The 15,331-nt window shown below is 30.6% G+C and overlaps 1 protein-coding gene across 4 annotated transcripts in view; it reads right to left on the bottom strand.

The window, feature by feature from the left end:
• The window catches only part of LOC127710027 (cadherin-23-like), a 74,483-nt gene that overhangs the window by 6,377 nt on the left and 52,775 nt on the right, over positions 1–15,331 (bottom strand). For 2 of the 4 annotated variants that reach the window (XM_052215746.1, XM_052215748.1), the window contains 6 exons: positions 14,754–14,820; positions 14,166–14,293; positions 13,113–13,153; positions 12,860–12,874; positions 11,879–11,942; positions 162–215 (listed from right to left, as the gene is read on the bottom strand). In XM_052215746.1, the coding sequence (XP_052071706.1) occupies positions 162–215; positions 11,879–11,942; positions 12,860–12,874; positions 13,113–13,153; positions 14,166–14,293; positions 14,754–14,820 (369 nt within the window). Of the gene's footprint in view, positions 1–161; positions 216–10,545; positions 10,592–11,878; positions 11,943–12,859; positions 12,875–13,112; positions 13,154–14,165; positions 14,294–14,753; positions 14,821–15,331 lie in introns of all 4 variants that reach the window. The other 2 variants (XR_007985908.1, XM_052215747.1) reach the window with 2 other exon arrangements.

The raw sequence follows: 15,331 nt of genomic DNA, 5'->3' as shown, positions 1-15,331 counted from the left end.
CAAGGAAGGCATTGAAATCTTACATTTGATATAGGATGATTTTCTTTTAAGATACTAAGGAGACATTCAAAACTCAAAAGTCGAGGAGAAACTGACATGGAAATTACTCATCAAATTTTCAAACACAGAACTTTAGTAGGACTTGGTATGATAATACTTACGCCGGATCTCCTGATTCCTCCAATAAAATTTTCTCCAGAAATATAGGATTAGCACTAAAATAGAGTAAAAAATTGTTAAATACCATCAATTTAATACAGAAAAAAAACAATGCCTCTTTAAAGCTGGCAAAATCTTCATTTGGTAACAATATTATTTTGCATATAACACTGTGACAATTGCACTCTATAAAGAGTAGACAATAATCAACAAGATTAGGCTGTTAGTTTTCTCGTTTGAATTGTTTTACATTGTCATTTCGGGGCCTTTTATAGCTGACTGTGCGGTCTGCGCTTTGCTCATTGTTGAAGGCCATACGGTGACCTATAGTTGTTAATTTCTGTGTCATTTGGTCTCTTGTGGAGAGTTGTCTCATTGGCAATCATACCACATCTTCTTTTTTATACTTATCTGATTTAGTGTTAATCTTATGGTTTCTGTTTTGTATATTGCAGTTAGTATTTTGTTTAAATATTGTGTGTTGTACTCTCAAGGTACTTCGTTTTGTTTGGGTTTTTTTTAATATATCAATTTAATTGTATCGAAAATGTTTCATTTAAGCAGACAGCCTGTTTAAAACAGACAGACTCCTCCTGTTATCCTCCTATCATTACTTTATAACTTTAAATAAATTTGTGCACAAATCTTGATGGCGGGTAAATTTTTTGCATAAATTCTTAATAAATCTAAAGCTAAATAATATTTGGTCATATGTAAAATTATAATACATGTATTTAATTTGTGTTTGTTATTTTATCTTCTTATCATTTTCACCCAAATTTCTAAAATATTTAAGGCACAACAAAAATCATTACCAACATATACACTGCATGAAAAGGTTGATTTGCATTTCTTTACTCGTGTATATAAAGCGAAGGCAAAGATAGGCACTTTGTTGCACCATATATCTCAATACCCATTATTTGGTGAATAAATACATGATAAATTTGCATTCGTACACTATATATGCAAAGAAATTGCAAAAATTATGCTAATCTTTCCTTAACTTTCAAACAACGTTAAATGTAAGTAAAGTCAATGGTCTTATTTACTTACATTTATAAAGTACTGAAACGTATTTAAATGTTAATCTTAATTGGTTGTTTTGTCGTCCTATATAAATATATGAAAGACCGCCTTTTACATTGAATTTACAACATCGTAAAACATAAGCAAAGAAGACACTTGTATTTGCGTTCTATTCGCATAGTGTGTTAGATATATGCAAAGCTTTCCCATATCTTTGCAAATGTTTATATAGCTTCCGAAATATATTTAAATATGAATCTAAAATAGTTGTTTTGTCGTCCTATTTAAAGATATGAAAGGCCGTCGTTTACATTAAATTTACAAACATCGTAAAACATTAACAAAGTAGACACTTGTATTTGCATTCTATTTGCAAAGTGTGTTAGATATATGCAAAGCTTTCCCATATCTTTGCAAATGTTCATATAGCTTCCGAAATATATTTAAATATGAATCTAAATTAGTTGTTTTGTCGTCCTATTTAAAGATATGAAAGGCCGCCTTTTACATTAAATTTACAAACATCGTAAAACATAAGCAAAGTAGACACTTGTATTTGCGTTCTATTCGCATAGTGTGTTAGATGTATGCAAAGCTTTCCCATATCTTTGCAAATGTTTATATAGTTTCCGAAATATATTTAATTATTAACCTAAAGTAGTTTTTTAGTCGTCCTATTTGATGATATGAAGGGCCGTCTTTTACATTAAGTTTACAAACATAATCAAACAAAAACAAAGTATATATCGTATTTGCATAATCTTTAAAACTTGGGTAAAATGTATAAAAAGGTTTCCCCATGTCTTTGCATATATATACGTATTGATGAATTTATACGCAAATTTTCGGCCGATAGATATATAGCATTATGACTTTAAAAAATACAGACATATTTTACATACATAAATAAACATAATGGAATGTTTTGCAAGTCTTTGCATATCCTCTGCTTTGTAAAGTTTTCCTATTTTTTGAAACCATTCGTATTTGTAAGAATTGATAATATGTAATACTGCATCATCAGATCCGATTCTTCAAATGAATATGCTGTTTCATTCAAAATCCATTACATATAGAAAAACGTACTATAATAATACCAATTTGGAATAATCTTTTATCAATTTTCTTTTCTTTATTTTTCTCTTTCTTTTCGTCGATTATTCAGTATTATGTAGCTATACATGTTCAGTAGTTGTCGGTGCCGTTGGTTTTTCCCATTTGAATAGTTTTACGTACACTAGTCATTTTTGGGGCCCTTTATAGCTTGCTGTTCGGTGTGAGCCAAGGCTCCGTGTTGAAGACCGTACTTTGACCTATAATGGTTTACTTTTACAATTGTGACTTGGATGGAGAGTTTTCTCATCGGCATTCATACCACATCTTCTTATATCTAATGACTTTTTTATTAGATGTAATGCTTTTGGTGTTCATTTTATTTCATGGTTTCCAAAGATTGCCGTGCATTTCGGCATGGGAGTATTATATTGACTTTTAATTTACTTCAATGATTTGAATAAATGGTATTTACTCCCAAAAATACACATTGCAGAGAAAACATTTTGACAATATTATAATTAGAGCAATAAAATAGGGTTAACTATTAAGACAAAACTTCACTATAATTTTGTATAAATTCACTTGTTTTGAGTTTTATTTACATAATATAAAGAACCTAAAGGTATCAAGATTTTGTAAAAAGAAAGAAAATACAGGATATTTTTTAATTGATAAATCCGGGAACCAACTCACAACTTGGTCATCTAATTTTTAATGTTCACACGTTCTAAGCAGTTTTTGTATTGTTTATTTAATAATAGCAAGTCAAGAATAATTTTTACATGTAGGACAAATGTTAAATCACAATAAATATAGGAAGATATATATCTATAATGGAGACTTTAAATTCTTGTATTTCGTTTGTTGTGTCCATAAAACCATTTGTATTTTTCAGTCATTGGCAATGTCATTACGTAACCAGGCGACGTGATTTTACTGATTTTTTTCACACGGGTGTTAATTGTAGAGCATCTCTGCATGTTCTGATAAAAATTCTGTCTTAAGTTTCTGATGTTAGTATATAACAGTGGGATATTACTTTGTTGTTTTATGAAATTCACACCTCTTTGTGCACAATATTGTACTATTTAGAAGTTAACAAAAAATATTAACATAATTATGCGAAAAATCTTAATTGAACCATTGAACTATTATAGTCAAATTATAATGCTTCAATGATTGAACTTACTTGTCCAGCTGTGTAGAAAATATGGATGAAAGAATACGAGAATACAAAAGTTGGAAATAAAAATGAACTTGATAAGACGTTGTAATCTCCCTGTAATGTATTTCCATACAAGTTTTCTAAAAACTACATTGAAAAAGAAACTCAAGTAAAAAGTAACTAACCAATGCCGTGCTTATGAGAACCCTCGTTTATATATGTGAGACATGAAACTGATCAGAGTGAATGTTACCATAAAATAAAAATTTATAGAATACATTGGCATTTCACATGATATGAATATAGATTTCATACAGCTTAAAATTTTATATAGAATAAATACTGGATAAGTGTTTAATGTTCAGTGCTAAAAATCAGACAGGTTTCCCTTAACACACACCACATTATTATATATAATAAGTATTTTATAACACTCGTTTTATTGCGTAAATCAACATAATATATTCTAAAGGAGTAGGGACAAATTCCCCTGATTTTATTTACACAACTGCCATTCTCAAAGTCTTTCAATCTTCACTTAAATTCATAAAATCAAAGCCCAAGGTATGAACTTTAAGGTTCTTACACTGTTATGGCTTATTCCTGAACAGGCATCAAAACGCCGGAGACAAATATTTAGCATTTTTTCCCAAAAATGTATAAATGTTAACCACTATAAAAAATATGTTGGAAGAAAAGGTATCTATTGACTCTTGGATACACATATTATATTTGTTATGGATAGCGATGTCTTCCGATCAGCGCTTTGCCATTGATTTGCGTCAATCGGTATTTCATTTGCGCCAAAAATACTGGGTGAAATTAAAAAAAATTGGAATTTAAAATTGATACCATAAGTTGGAAAAGTTTTTAAGGAACAAAATAAGCTAAAAATATTGATAGGTTATGGAGATCCTTTTCGGGATATTTATTTTTTTTAAATGGCAAGAAAAGGCTGACTCGGACTTTTACCTTATATTTGCTTTGGTATTATTTGGGTCTCAAATCGAAAAAAAAAGAAATCTAGAATCTGCGTAAATTTTGGTAAAAATATGAAAAGAAAAATGGGTGTTATGGGGCAAAATATTTTACCCTGTATCGTAGGAAAAAAAGCAAGGAGTCCGAACATCTGACACAAATTCCCAAACCTGACCTAAGTACATCCTTAAAACAATATCTTCAGCTTTTGTTGCATCATAAAACTATGTGCATCTTAATCTGTTGTCGCAAAAATTCTTTTTGGCAGCTATGGTATACAAATAAGGAGATGTGGTATGATTGCCAACGAGTCAACTATCCACCAAAATTCAAATTCAATTTGATGTAAGCAATTAAAGGCAACCGTACGAGTGATTTGGTCGCATCAAAATATTATTATTCTTATTCATCAACTTGTAAACATGTGTATTGAGGGGTGATCTTTTCAAATCATTTGATATATTCGGATTTGGCCAGATTTCATGGTATACTGAACATGGACGCAAGAGAGTACGAGTTGGCCATGATGTTATATGGACATATATATTTAATGTACATGTAGTTTTATTTTAGTGTGAAAAGGTTTATTTGATCGAAGTTCATTTTTATGAAGCAAAGGAAGAGCTTATACTTAAAATGACTGCTTTTACAACCCTAAAGAACTACGAAACTGTCGGTTTTAATCCTTTAATACATTTAAATGCTGAAACAGGGAAAGAATATTCTTACTAATTGACAAAAGGTTGCAATGGAGAGAACGTGCAATTATAATGGAAGTATACATTTATTATATACCTAATCACAATAAAATACGACGTGGTTGTTTATGCCACTTGAATGATGAAATTCATATGAAACATCTATGTACTCTCAAATTGTAATCTGAATCTTAGACCTGATTCCTGTACAAGCTGAACACTCTGGTCCATAGTATGTGCATTCTAGATCACAGTCAAGGGAGCAACCATTTAACTTCAAAAGGGGGGGGGGGGGGGTATTTTTTTTCTGAGTCAGAAAATTTAAGTTTTTCGGCGCTATCAATCAAATTATTTTTTTCTGAATTCAACACTAACTATAAGGTATGGGGGAAATCTGCATTCAGAATATTTTTTTTCATCAAATTGGGGATCAGAATATTTTTTTAGGAAAAAACCATAACCTCCCCACTCCTCTTGAAGTTAAATGGTCGTTCCCTATAGCTAACGTAACAATTTCATCTGGAAGACAATTTACCCTGCTCGACACTTCACTTATTTTTCAGTCTTCTGTTGCTATTAAAAAAGAAACAAAAGCAAAAACGGAGAAGCAGCAAATACACACCACAAAATGTGTTGGTTTAACCTCGATTTTGTTCATTCTGGACCAATATATAGATTTATCATATTTGTTTCACAATAAGTCTAATGTTATAATGTCCTAACATATTTCTTCTCAGAGTATGTTTATTTTTTTATGTTGATTGTTAAAGTATTTACATTTGTACTTGATAATATATGTATTTCGTCAAATGCATTTAAATTAAAATTTTTATTTCGTTTCATTTTCAATCTTTAGTATCAGTCTACCCAGAATGTCAAATCTTATCTTATTAAACTGAACTTTGATTGAAATGAGGACAATATAAAAATAAGAAGATGTGGTATGATTGCCAATGAGACAACTCTCCACAAGAGACAAAATGACAGACACAGAAATAAACAACTATAGGTCACCGTACGGCCTTCAACAATGAGTAAAACCCATACTGCATAGTCAGATGAACATTGCCTGAACAGACATGTACACCTTACAATCATTCCATACGCAAAATAAGGTTGACCTATTGGTAAAAAAAGGTCAGAAGAAAACTGTCCGACGGACATGTAGAATTTACAAAGATCGCAGACTAAATATGTGAACAGTTATCCAATTACTTTGTTTTTAGTTGAATTATGCAAATTTGATCAAATGTTCACATGACAGACAGAAAAGTCGTAAAATAGGGCATCGATATACAAGGTATGAAGCATCCATTTCATATGTGCATTAAGTGTTAGGGCTAATCAATGTGGTTTTATTCCTAATACAAACTTATTGGTCTCATTATTTAACAAAGATGGGTGTGACATAAACAAATATAATTGGACGGACTTGCTGCTATTTTGACATCCATGTAGTCGCCTCTCTGTACATTTGCTTTAATTGGATTTAGAGAACAAAGTACTGTATAATATTACAATACTAAAGTGTGCGACCCTACCCCATATGCGTTTAAAACTTAGATATTCACAGATAAAAATTAAAATTATTTTTTTATGCTATTGGGTTGTTCGCTCTTTGGCACACTCACCAAATTTGACATAACGCATATAATACATGAATGTTAAATAGTTATTTAGTATAGTTTGTCAAATCGAACAATTTTATCTAACCGCTTAATCGGATAATCTTTCGACCGATTAACCGGTTAATTGATATCAAAGTTGATATTCATAGACTATGTCTACAGTATATTTAACAAATCTATTTAGATTTATCATGACATTCTTTACTAGATCATTCTGTATCGTCTGTATGTAAATGCTACGATTGATTGATTGGCTTTACGTCCAGTGGCAAATATATCATATAAAAAATAAGAACGGATGTGGTATAATTGCCAACGAGACAACTCTTCACCAGAGACCAAATGACATAGAAGTTAACATCTATAGGTCACCGTACGATCTTCAACAATGAGCAAAACCCATACCACATAGTCAGCTACAAAAGGCCCCGAAATGACAAATGTAAAACAATTCAAACGAGAAAGCTAACGGCCTGATTTATGTACAAAATAATGAAAGAAAAAACAAATATGATATACAGCAACAAACGACAACCACTGAATTATAGGCTCCTGACTTGGGACAGGCACATACAGAATGTTGCGGAGTTAAACATGTTTGAAAGCGCTAACCCTCCCCTGACTTTGGACAGTGATGTAACGACACAAACCAAGAAAAAACTATGCAAACCAATTAACGAAAAAAAAATATGAGAAACAGCAAAAAACGACAACCACTCAATTACAGACCCCTGACTTGGGACAGGCACACATAGAATGTGGCGGGGTTAAACTAGTCTGAAGATGCCAATCCTCTCCCTAATCTGGGACAGTGGTGTAACAGTACAACATAAGAACACACTATAAAATCAGTTGAAAAGGGCTTAAATCGTCTGAATAATACAAAGCAGAAATACATCCAACAAAAACACAGACCGGACATGGCAGGGTAGTTAACATGTCATCCCCACAACAAAAAAGACCCGAAGTACAGACAACATTCGAATGGCAATACGTATTACAGAAAAAAAAAGAAATCAGAGCATCATATTGTCAAACTTCTAGTAAACAGTTACCGTAAATTGGGAAATTTTGGCGTCGGGATATTCTGGCATGTGTTTTATTTTGGTGTGTATAATTTTGGTGCTTCGTCTAATTGATATGTTTAATTCTGGAACAACAGTAGTGAGCAAGATCATTCATATTTGCCTTTATTTACCCGTTTATTGACAAAATATCATTTAATTTCTCAAACTAGAAACACGACAAAACTTAATGAAGGAGTCGGATACGAATGCAATAACAAATAATTCCGTATATCGTGGTTCAAAGATGAAAGAAAATATGAAATAAAATCCTAAATATTAAAATCACTTTTTAAATAGATTATTTATTCTTTACAAATATCATATGAAATAAATTTTAATCATCTCTATTGCAGTACATGTTAATCTATTGACGATCAAGGATTTAAATTTTAATCCTTATGCCTCTGGCAGTACATGTTAATTAATTGAAGATAAAGGATTACAAGGAGTTTTGATATTCTAATTACCAATAACGGGGTCTAATCAGCAATAGCCTGGTATATTTATGACATGTGTGAATAAAAATTCATGTTGTGACTTCTTAACAATTTCAGAAAATTGACAATTAAGTAAAAATTATATAGTGTTGTTGTCCAATTATACCAGGTATTTATTTGCAGATTTGGCTATGTATAGAATTGTAGGAAATATACGGAAGATAAAATAACATAAAATATTTTCCCCAAAAATTAACATTACGATATTGTCGTACCGGTACTCAATTTTGGCGTTTCAATTTTTAGTGTTTGTTTAATTTTCGTGTGTTTAATTTTGGCACTTTCATTGGAAGCATCAAATAAACCAAAATAAAACTACAACCTTACGGTAAAAGCAGGGTTACAGAAATATCTAGATTTCATACAAAAAATGATTTTGTGTGCAAGACGTCATTTGTCAAATTTAAGTGAATATTCAAAACGGAAAAATAATGCATTTAAGGAACAACCCTTTCATTTAAAAGGGAGAGGGTATGATATTTTGATGAAGAAAAAAAAAATTCCTAAGGGAAGAAAAATAAATAAGCTGTCGTAGCATTGGCCACACTATTCTAATATAACAACTTGCTGCCACACAACTTCAAAGAAAACAACATTTCAAAACCAGGCATTGCATGATACTTTATAATTTGTTTAATACAGTAATTTTAGCATTTGAATGCATGCAGCGTTTACTTACAATCAAACTTGTGGGCGGGTATCCAATTGTGTGGACATAATACATCAATTTGATTGGCTAAAATGAATTATAGATAAATATGTAGACAAGCCGAGGGTGATTTAAAATAGGCATTCTTTTAATAACTGTCGAATAGTACCGCATGAGTATGACTTAGACATGTTAGAGCATACAGTATCTGTTAAGTACGTTAAACATTGCTAACCGACGTCGAACTGTTGAATACCAGCAACCAGGAACCATTTTTCATAGAGTTGTGTAATCGCTCTGATGTGGATCAAAACGGACTTAATATTTTATGTGGATTGTATAATTGATGACGGAATGATATTTTTGGATCACATTTGTAGATAATACAAGGATTTGAAAAATTAATAGTCTTTGGTTTTAATATTAAATAACATGAATTATAAAACTTTCAAGAAGTCAAAAAAGTAGCCGAGGAAGAAACATAAACAAACCAGAACATTTCCTTTGGCCTTTTTTACTTTTCGCTTGTCGCTTATTGCAGCTGAACAAGTAGTAACAATAATTATAAGAGTAGGAATTTTTCGTATTTAAAAACACGATTGACGTGTTACCAGTGTTTTCAGTGAGATGAGATAGCAGTCACTTCATGGAAATATTTGTATTATGTATTAAATAAATTTAATTAATCATGACTATATGCATATCATGTATAATCAAACGACACCATAGTTACAAAATCTTTAATTTTCAAAACTGTGAGCCGCTATTACCCAACAGCAATATGTACACCAAACAAGTATTTATACAGAAAACAAGGAATGAACTAAATGCAAATATAACTATAAATTTACAGTTCATTTCAATAATATAAATGATTGCAAACAACAACCTTTCAAATCATTTGCACACCACATAAACGGTCTGGCATGTTAATGTTTCCTATATATTTACAAAGGTTTTGCATATATGCAAATTTCCATAATGCCATTATCTTTGGATAGCTTAAAAATTAATCACAAATAATAAGGAGGCCCATTACTTTATGTTGGTTTGAAATATGCAAATACTTAAATATTTGCCTTATCGGGTCACCAGGTTCAAACATAAGATGCCTAACCATATTTGCATATGTATGCAAATGAAATACTGCTTATACCTATAGAAATTTGAAAATTTAACTTTGACACAAAACCTGTAAAATTAAAACAAAATATCAATAATAAAGAAACATTTACCCACGTTTTATATATGTAAAAGGCGGCCGCGCCTACCTGCAACACCATGGATGTTTATGGGGAAATATTAAGATTTATTGTCAACAAAGATAGCACAAACATATTCACAGCCTAGTAAAGGTTATCTAAATATGTGCCTTTATTTATGTTTATCATATATTTACATACGTATGTAAATCGACCTTTTCATGCAGTGATATAAAACATGCACATGACAAAATAAACTGTAGGAATAAAATCAAATGAATAAATACAATCAAGGTGGGGATAAAAGGCAGAAGAATATCCTCATGCTCTCTCATTAGCCGTAAATACACTTCTTTTTACCATCCATTTGTTACAACCATGCTACAAGGGATTAACAAAAGACAACAGAATGGTTACCCATTAAAACCTGGTTTCAGTCATATAGACTCTATTCCCACCACCACTTCATTGTTAAAGAAGAAAATATTATTGGTTAAAAATAAATACTGAAACTATTAAATATGGAATGCACAATCAAACCATAAAAAAACTTCATTACTTTCTGAAGGTGTGTTTTTTTACCAAAAAGGAGGAGAAATTGATCTTTAATTGTTTATCTAAGTTTTCTCGCAAGAAATCTGCTGATAGGTTACTGCTGTATGAATTACTGTAATGAATGCCAGTACCTTATCTATATTTTCTTGTATCAGGTCAGTTCAATTAAAATCATACGAAAGAAATATTTTGATCAATAATTGGACAAAAAATAGTTTTTAAGAAATATACATCACATTCCATAAACCAATTTTCCAGCTTATATCTATTCAATAATTGAAAGAGAAATTACTCATTTTTTAACACACAAAGAACATGCAGTAGTGAAATTTCTGATCCAACTTTCTTTTTATCCAGTATAAAATAGGTGTGATTCAAATTTGTTTTCTTTGTATTGTAACAGTTTTGACTTCATTTAACGAATCCCAGATAACTTAAAACTAAAAGTTTTTGATGTGATCACCCTTTATTTTTTATTTCCTTTGTTTATTAAATTCCTTTGTCTCAATTTTGAGTATAAGTAGGCAAACTCTGGGGATGGCTACTTGTAAAGAGTTTGGTATTGCAGTGATGACGGTTCTTACCGTAAAACACACATGTTCAGAACTACAGTTTTCAAATATTTATACATATCTTAACAATCAGTTTGAATTTCCATAACCTGCCAGGAATTTCAAGGAATATTAAGAAAAATATTACCTGCACAAGTCACTTATAAAATCAACAAAATAATCAAAAAAATATTTTACACAAAGTAACTAACATTAAAATGAATTTGACACCCTATCTGTTGTTACTTTACAATTAAAAATTGTCACAACACCATTCTGGATCATACTGGAAAAGTCAAATATCTTGAAATATGACCCTGTTCTGTACCTAAATAGACGACATTTTTATCACCATTCAATATATCATCTGAACATCCCTATCCCACCCTCTACAGGACAACCTAATGTTTAAGTAAGAAAAATTGTTATCAAATACATAAAATGTGTTAAGTGAAGATATTGTGATAAATGTTTGTTAATGGAAGATGACTGAAGAGTGAGAAAGGTGCACTCGAATATTCAAGTAAAATGATTTATATTGCAGATATAAACTGTTTGTTGTGGGGAGATAACTAGGAAGAGTGAGAAATATGCACTGTATAAGTCAAGTTATATGATTCCTTATATAATTTTTAGTAACTTACTTTTCATATGAGTGAAGATTTGTCCCTGGTAACTGTAGCTTCTGCATATCTGAATCTCTAGAATCTAAATAACAGTTAAATTATGATAACTTATTTCTTAAAATAACAAAACTATAACATGTGTAACTTCTTAAAGGGAAATAAAACAACCATGTTTTTATCATTTTATTTCAGGTACATTATTCATTTAGTCAACAACCCATCATATATTCATTTGTAATGCTAATGGTTAAAAAAAATCCCTAATATATCAGAATTGATTAATATTCTGCTTTTTTTTATATAACCTTCTAAAAAGGTAAAAAATAAATTATAGAAAGATATAGATATGTATAAAAAATTAATTTTCAAACATGGACTTATTTCTTTTTGTAGGCTCCTAATTCCATGGTTTCCAGAGAAAGGAGAATGTATTAAGCCACTTTTTTGGCCCCTTGAATTCAAATATCAAAAAGTATTGTACATCTACCAAGTAACATACTTCTGATGTTTATAAGACATTAATTTGAGATATAAAGGGTATTTATATTTTCCTATTTTGGCTTTCATGTTTGCACCTGAGAGGTTCAAACTTCTTGAATTTAGTGCAAAACTGCCAAACTGTCAAAATAGCCTCATTTTGAGAGCTTGTCGTTGATCTTTAGAGATATTAGCAACAGCTTTACCCAAAAAGATATTTTACTACACACTGTATTTTACAAAGATAGTTTTACTTTGTTTGCAATTTCAGGGTCCAAATAATGGCTCTTATAAAACCTCCTCCTTTGCTATTGTGAGGATATTTTTTCTCTACTTATTACTTCTCATTATCCGAAAAATTTGTAAAAATATTCCCTAGAATTGTAATCTTACAAATATTAATCAATATAGTAAATTATACACTTGTGGAAATTGGTGTGAATACAGTCTCTTAACCTTTAATGATTAAGCAAAACACAGATTTACAAAAAAAATTAAAAAACAGACAACAATAAATCTTACCATTTCCTTTGTAAGCTACAGAAAATATACAACAAAATAATTATACTATATTGTTAATTTTTTTTAGAATGCATGAAATTTCAACAGAGTATAAATGTTGTTTTTTTTCTAATGCATCAAGACTTTCCTTATAAGACTTTTTATGCTGTAAATCATTTATGGAAAAAGTATAACAAAAATACCAAACTCCAAAGTAAATTCTATTTAAATTTGAGACATTTTGGAAAATATATATTTGATTATTAAAACTTACCATATGCCATAGCTGTGGCTGCCTTCAACTTTCGTTGATATCTGTAATAGTACCAATATTCATTGATTATTATGTGGCATGAACAAATCAAATAAATTAATATATTTATATTATTTCACCGTCCACTAATTACTTCGTTTTTTTTCTTTCCCCCAACTGATGGTAGTATAGAAGACTGTGTCCAATTTTCCTCTTAAAATAATGAAAAATTTACATTTATTGTGGAACTAAACCTTCCAAATTTTGAAACTTAAAGATGTATTGATATAGTAGCATTATTCACATTTATGCAAATCAAGAAGACTGACTGTACTGTTTAATGTATTTCTGTTTTACACTTCTGCAAAATGACTTAAGTGTGGAAAATAATAAAGCAAGGTTCAGTACAGAAATATCATTGTAATAAATTATTATGCATTCATATAAACTTTACCAAAATAATAATCATATACATAAAATTGAGAATGGAAATGGGGAATGTGTCAAAGAGACAACAACCCCACCAAAGAGCATAAAACAGCCCAAGGCCACCAATGGGTCTTCAACACAGCGAGAAAATCCCACACACGGAGGCGGGCTTCAGCTGGCCCTTAAACGAAAATGTGTACTAGTTCCGTGAAAATGGACGTCACACTAAACTTCGAAACATATAAATGAACATACATGCCTTTTTGTATGACATAAACAGTGGATTTCTTTAGGCTTTAATTTATGAGTTGATAGTAAGTGTATTTTCAATCCAAAATACTTTTATTTATATAGTTTTCAACATTATAGTAAATAAACATTATCTATGATTTATGGATATTTGTGTTATATGTTTGCTGTCTCATTTTATTCATATTCATAAATACTGGACATGGTGCAGGAAATAAATGTATGTGAACCTCATATTTATACCTTTTGTAAGGCTCAAACAAATACATATTATATTCTTTCACGGCACAACGACGACGAGGTTTTTTTTTTACGACCTTGACTACCCATGAGGGTCTTGCACTGTTGGTAAGTAAGGGGTAAGGTTATGTAATATATATTCATAGTCACACTTACTTTTTATACATAAAATAAATAACAAACATCATAGCGATGGCTGGTACACCAAGGATTATAGCTAACAGAATTATAGCCATAGTTAATTGTCTTTTGCTATCATCTTCCTCAGCTTGCGTTGTCGTTGGCTGTAATATACAAACAGGTAATATTTTTATCATGTATGGAGTATCTACCCTAGTATATCTGTTACCACTAGACCACAATTTGGTTGGAAGTTTTGAGGAAAAGATTTTGAAAAAAGGTTATGATGGTAGACCCATTCAAAATGATGATAGAATTGAGAATGGAAACAGGGATTGTGTCAAAGAGACAACAACCCAACCAAATTTTTAATTTTTTATTTTAGTAGCTAACACACGACAGAGTGAGGTCAAAATAACTGACTTATGTGTTTAATCAAAAACAGTGAAATCTGTCCAAGCCAATCCCCTTAAGGATAAAAAATTAGTTCTGTTTAGATATGTGTTTGATTAGTATAAATTGACTGAGGAGGTCTGGTTTTCAGTTTTGTCATGGTTCAGTTTAGGGTTCATTTTGGACATGTGTTATTGTATGATCATTCTATCATGCATAGTATAAACTTACCACTATTTGGACAATATTATAATCATTCAATACACTGACCAAAGCACTGGCACTGCCATCTATCGCACTGTAAACACAAAATTTATAGAAAGTTAACATATTGTTTATTGTTATTGAATCTGAAATTAAATACACTTACATGGTATATGTATATCAAAAAAATTCATAAATGTATTTACATAAAAAATATTTCAAATTATATTATCAATTACAAATATTCATTGTGTAAACTTTAACTTTTAAACTGAGTTTTACTGTGCGTATTGCTGTGTGTTTTAGTGCCTGTCCCAAGTCAGGAACCTCTGACCTTTGTTAGTCTTGTATGTTCTTTTAGTTTTGGTTCATTTATATGTTTCGGAGTTTAGTGTGACGTCCATTTTGGCTGAACTAGTATACATTTTTGATATGGGGCCAGCTAAAACCCGCCACCGGGTGTATCTCTTTGACACATTTCCCGTTTCCATTCTCAATTTTATTTAATGAATATTTGTAATTGATAATATATAATTTGAAATATTGAGGATTAAAAAACATTGCTAAAGGTCGTACAGTGACCTTTACTTTCTTATATCAACTTA

This window comes from Mytilus californianus, unplaced genomic scaffold (assembly GCF_021869535.1).
Source record: "Mytilus californianus isolate M0D057914Y unplaced genomic scaffold, xbMytCali1.0.p SCAF_7, whole genome shotgun sequence".
Classification (NCBI taxonomy): domain Eukaryota; kingdom Metazoa; phylum Mollusca; class Bivalvia; order Mytilida; family Mytilidae; genus Mytilus; species Mytilus californianus.
This window is presented reverse-complemented; position numbering and strand designations above follow the sequence as displayed.